Genomic DNA, 6,035 nt, shown 5'->3' on the forward strand with positions numbered 1-6,035 from the left:
CCAACAACCGTCACCTAATTTCTTCTCTTCTCTAACAGCTCTTTGGCTTTGTGTATGCCTGCTACGTGAGCAAAGTCTTCCAGGATGACGAGGACAGCTGTGAGTGCTTTTGTCTTCCCCTTAAAGATTGCAAATCCTAAAGTGCCTTATTCAGCCGATTAGATTTACTTGTGTCATACTGTTGAGAGGCCCTTTGTGTTAGCGATTCAGGGCTTTGGACGAGAGGGCTCATTGTTTTCTCCTGCCTGAATCATGCTGAGCAATATCACCACAGAGGATTCCCTCTGGGTGATCTGAACACTCCATCTGTAGGGAGTATTAAAGATGCCTGCCGGAATATTCCCACCGTCGACGTGTCCGTCTGTAGGCTAGCTGGTGCTTGTCTGTTGGCCTGGGTGTGCCATCTGTGTTTCTGAATGGTTCTTTTCCTCACACGCCTCTTGTGAGTGTTTCACTCTCACTTAGCGGAGGATATTAATTCCAGTAGTTAATATATGACATCATAAGGTTGTTCCTGTAAAAGGAAGTGCATGCCAAAACATAGTGCTGATGATGAAATAACAATAACATGCAATATAAATGTTTCTAATGCATTAATAATAAAAAGCGACCGATACTGGATTTCCATGGGTGATATTGATATGTAGTATCAGGAGGTAAAAACATTTGGCTGATAATTCATACAAACACTCACACATTTTTTGCAATGATCCCTCAAATGGGTTATTAAGCACTTATGACACCGATATGCACGTGATCAATGCTGATATTTTACTGTTGGATAATAAGCTTTATTGTCCTAAATGACATCAGTGCACTAAACAATAAACATAACTAGAAATTTAATAATTACAAATTACCCCCTTTTTTTGCATAATGTTCTGTAAAAAAGGTTTTCATATCTGCATATATCGGACAACATATACACTGACATTTATATATCTGTGATAGGCCAGTATCGACCTATCAGTCGGGCTCTAATTATAATTATATTAAGTTTTGAAGTTTGAAAAAAGCTTACTTTTATTCATTATGTTTTCAAGGTTAGGGATATGCTTGAATTTGAATATAGCATTGGCCAGTGAATACACCTGATTTCCCGTCTATGGAATTTGTAATAATGTTGTTCATGTTTCTTTCTTGAAAAGACAATAAAGAAAGTGTACACACAAAAAAATACACCTGATAACTATTCACCAAATTCTGTTCAAATGTTAGCTCTTGCCTCAGGAGAAAACCGATCCTTATCTTGTGGTCTTGATCTCCACCGACGTAGACAATCAGAGACTGTTTTCTTACTCAGCTGGCACCACATAAGTTTGTTCCTCTGAATCGATCGAGAAAGATTAGAACAACGTATCAGTGACATAGAGGCAGTGAGAAAGATGATGTATTGCTGCATCTCTGCAGATTCTGATGTCACAGTGGGTGTTATAATTTGAACACTGACACTGAACGCACTATGATACCATCTGATGCCTTAATAGAGTTTCAAAATAGAATCCAATCTTGAAATACAACACTTAAAAAAAAATACAGATTTAAGGGAAAGTGGAATGATGTCATCCCTTCTCTCTCTCTCTCCTGAAGTTGATTTCATTGGTGGCTTTGACTCGTACGGCTACCAGCCTCCTCAGAAGTCCTCTCATCTGCAACTGCAGCCTCTTTACACGTGAGTTACAAATATAATGTTTGCCTATTTCTCCCTCTTTTTTTATATTGCTATTAATTATTTGTCTTTGAAGGGGTGCTCCAGTGATTTAGGGTTGCTCTTGTGTTGGGGACCTCACAGATAAAAATGCACAATGCTGCAGAGACTGAAATATCATGACTTTTAGGGCCCAGACACACCAAACCAACATCATGAGGGTAAACTGGCAAGCTGTAACCATGGTTGTGACAACTGCTTGACAGGCTAACACAAACTCAGTGCTTGAGCCTACATTAACTGCGCCAGGCTCGAGTCAGGCTCATAAAAAACAGAACGCCTGTTGAGTTTGGCTCAGGCTTGGTTAGTACTCTATCCAACTTGGTCGGGTTTGGCCAGAAAAAATGTGACCGGAGCTACACTCTAGTCTACATATGAGTTTAACACAGCACATTCAAGTCTCTCTCTCTTTTCAATTGTTGTGTCTTGTTGTTATAAGAATCCTAGTGCCGTCACAGTAAGTAACCTTGATATGTGTCAGAAACTATGCTGTGTTGGGTCCTTGAATTTGACGGAACTGGGCCTGAAAAGTCCTCGTAAAGTCCTCGTATTTGATGTTGAAGCAGGTGTGAGAACCCTGTTCTTGTTAAAGATGCTATGTCTCAGGCCCAAAATAACTCTGATGATGTCATTTGTCTGCCTTCATGACATCATCAAGGTTATTTTTTCACACAAAGTTGCCGCCAGAGCCACAGAAGACAATATACAAGGTTTCTCAGGTCCTCATGAACAGTGATCCAAACCTGTGTAAAATCAGTGAAAGAGTGCCGCTTTCATGCTGTTATATCAAAGTACATTATACTGTAACATTGATGTCTGACAGAGTGAATTCCTCTGATCTCATCCCCTCTCCATCTCCAGGGCTGGTTAACTGCTGGTAGCGCCCCCTTCAGGCCAAACCCTGACGGTGTCACTGTGGATGGAAAGCGGCAGTTGCCTTGATTACACTCACTCTATGTCTCACAGTTTACCTGAGGAACGGACTTACCCCACCCAGAGGGAGAGACGTCTGTGCGTGTGTGCATGTGTGCTTGTGTCTGAGAGAGAGAAATACAGCCCTGAATAGAATGTACAGAGCTCAGGGAAGAACCAGCATGCCAGGTGGTGCGATGAGATGAAGGAGGAAGAGGAGGAGGAGGAGTAGAGGTATGGAGAACACGAGCTGGGGACACCTCTGTCAAATCACCGAAGACACACTTCACTAAACTGCCAGCTCTCAACACTCCCACAAATGTGTGTGTGTATGTGTGTGTGTGTGTGTGTGTGTGTGTAATGTATGTGTGAGTGTGTGTGATTGTGTCCAACTCCACAGGACTAGCTGGTGCTTTGTGGTTGCACCCTGGACTCATACCACTTGGTGTGTCCCTGTGAATTTTTTGTTTTTGGGATGGGGGGGTGCTCATGTGGGGATGTGGGGGTGGGGTCACATAATAAAAAGAGGCACGGCTCATACCTGTTGTCGTTTTAGAATGTGGTGGTGTCGAACTAGAGCAGTCTTACGATTCCCATTCCCAAAGCCATCTTTCCCTTGCTCCCATGCCGTTAAAACCAATGTTGACATACAAGCTTTTTATATTACAGCCCAGGCATGCTGATGTTGTAAAACAGAGCAGGTGGAGCTCAAAGGATGAACTGTTTAAAGGATCAGGCTGGCAGTGTTTTGTATATTTTATTATTGGCCGAAACCAACAATGTCTACACCCGTATCTGAATACTTTCATTCCTGGAGACTAGGGTTTGGCGATAAAACAATAGCACAATATTTTCCTGAGAGGGCACTGTGGAGGTCACTGGGGCAATGAATATGGGTGTTACTGTACTTCTGGTGCTCGGTGGAGCAAGCGTAAGTAACAAAGGGTCACAATAACTGACGCACCAGTGGGACTTTCAAGGCTTTAGAAGCGTGAGTGAAGTGGGCTAAGCAATAATAGTAGTATTAGTTTTCACTTGTTAAATTCGCTAACCTAGATCTTCAGGAATGAACGATACGCTGTGTGAAAGGGCACGTCGGAAATCACGCCCAAAATTTGCGCAAAGCATCATAAATGTTGCAGACAAAATCAAAATATCACGATATTTTGATAGTGACCTGATAGTGATAATGCGACAATATTGTAGGGATGACTATTGGTAAAAAAAACAATTAAAGGTGCAATATGTAAGAATTTTAGTTGAAAACAAAAAATTAACTTCAGTTATCAACAGAATGGGAAGGTTAGGACTTTATGATGTCTGTGTATTGTGCTGGAGAGATACTAACTGAAGTTAGCATGCTAACCAGCTAGCACTGGCCAGTTCTGGTCCAAAGCCTCTCCGTTGGCAGTGTAAACACCAATGCTCGTCCAGTGCTCGGAGCTCCCAGTCTGAATTGCAAGCTGCACGGCTAAATGAGCTAACTAGCTAACGGTACCATCAGCAGCAGTTAGTGGTTATTCTGATGATATGCTGCCCCCTACTTGTTTTGAGTATGAATTGGACAGGATGCTAAATCTTACATACTGCACCTTTATCATAATGAGATTTTTGAACAAGTAGAACAGTCCGATTAAAATCAGGAAAGTCAACGATTATGTCATATCTGGATATAACAAGTCTCATGCCAGCCCTACTGGAGACACAAATCTTTAAAATAAGCATCACAGAAAAAAGGAAGTCTAAATAATTTCCCCAAAACAGCTGGACACTGTAGATTTGAGCAAATGTCACCCAAACAGCACTTAATAGGGCTTTTGTTGGGGACTATTTTCAGCTGAGTATTTACAGCAGGAAGACAGTGAATATGGAGCAAACTCAAAATAAAATACGGTGCTCATATTCATCGTAAGTACTGAACATGTCAGGCAGTGAAACAATGTGGCTCAGTGATGTGTTATTTAAAAAGTTAAAAAAGGACACTCCATCTGGCTTGTAAGCAGGATTCATTCACTGTTGGTTTTGGTCTTTTCATGTACTTTGTTGTTGATTAGAGAAATATAAAATATCACCAGACTCATCCTTTAAAGTCAAATGTCCATTGCCAGGGTGTTATGTTTTCAGGAAAATAAGTTCATCCTACATGAAATGCAGTTGATTAGGGATGCAGATGGCTTTGGGATCAGGCATTAGTGTGTCTAATGGGGGGGAGCAGTGGGGATACTGTGCATGTAAATAACCAGCCAATGATTGTCTTGTTGGTTCCATTTAGAAAAGGGGGGTTGCATTAGGGGGTGGGTCGGGCCGGGGGAGAGGGGTACACACCAAAGTTTTCCTTCATACCTGTTTCTCTCGTTCTCCATCCTCACGCTGCCCTCTTCTAACCTATCGGCAGCTAAATCTCCCCGTCGTCTTTCTCGCTAACTTTCTCTGCAGCTCATTCGCTAATCTCCACAGAGAATGGCGATGTCATGTCATGAACATACACGGTGACATGGCTCTGAGTAGCTTTTGTAGAAGCGAGTGGAGGCGGAAGAAAAAATGGAGGGGGGGAGGCAGGTATGAGGTGAAGACCTTCTTGTGCATAAGGTGAAGTTTGAAATAATAAAAATACACTTTCTACATTAAACATGACTTCTGTTGTCATCTGTAGACACACATTTATATCACTGACTGTGACTTCAATAAAATGAGTGCTTTTCCTCCCAGCTTTGATTACATTATATTAATATCTGGATTATGGGGCACACATTTTTGCCAGATTAGTTCAGAAGATTATACAAATAATGCACGCCACTCCAGGGAACTGATATTGTACAATGAGGATTTAATTTGCTTAAATAATATGATGCATTTTATTGAAAGGAAGCCCAACATTACAAAAAATACAATTGTGACATTCGTAAAGGGACTCATTTTATACCTGAAGTGCTAAAGAGTGCTAAATGTTATCCTTTCTTTTAAGTTTATTACCTCCACCAATAAGGTTATTTCTTCACCAGTAATGGTTGGTTGGTTGGTTTGTTAGCAGGATTACACAAAAACTACTGAACAGATCTCCACCAAACTTGGATGGAGGATGGGTCTCAGCCCAGAATAGACCCCATTAACTTTTGGGTTGGATCTGGATTAAGGGATGGATCCAGGAATTTCTTCTCACTTTCTTTAACATTGCAGATAAGACCTTTTTCTTTTACATTTTCGTAAATTTCTGAGGAAATAAAGCATGGATCTCGATGAAAAGAATCAGGTGTATATAGGTGGCTGGTATCTATGAGTGAGTACAAATAAAAATCCGGATTAAGGCGGATTTAAATGTTTATTTGATATTTATTTGATTGAATTATAGGGGACTGTTGGGCCTTGGTGGAGTGCCATTCTAGTTTTCATGGTATTAATCTGATAATCTATGATG

General features: G+C 41.1%; 1 protein-coding gene across 1 annotated transcript in view; it reads left to right on the forward strand.

Moving 5' to 3' along the window:
* nkain1 (sodium/potassium transporting ATPase interacting 1) overlaps positions 1-3,072 on the forward strand; it is a 5,744-nt gene extending 2,672 nt beyond the window's left edge. Inside the window, exons 5-7 of the mRNA XM_073463362.1 lie at positions 39-99; positions 1,591-1,672; positions 2,570-3,072. Of these exons, the coding sequence (XP_073319463.1) occupies positions 39-99; positions 1,591-1,672; positions 2,570-2,579 (153 nt within the window). The 3' untranslated portion in view covers positions 2,580-3,072. The remainder of the gene's footprint in view (positions 1-38; positions 100-1,590; positions 1,673-2,569) is intronic.
* The last annotated feature ends 2,963 nt before the right edge of the window (positions 3,073-6,035 follow it).

This window comes from Pagrus major, chromosome 3 (assembly GCF_040436345.1).
Source record: "Pagrus major chromosome 3, Pma_NU_1.0".
NCBI classification, from domain to species: Eukaryota; Metazoa; Chordata; class Actinopteri; order Spariformes; family Sparidae; genus Pagrus; species Pagrus major.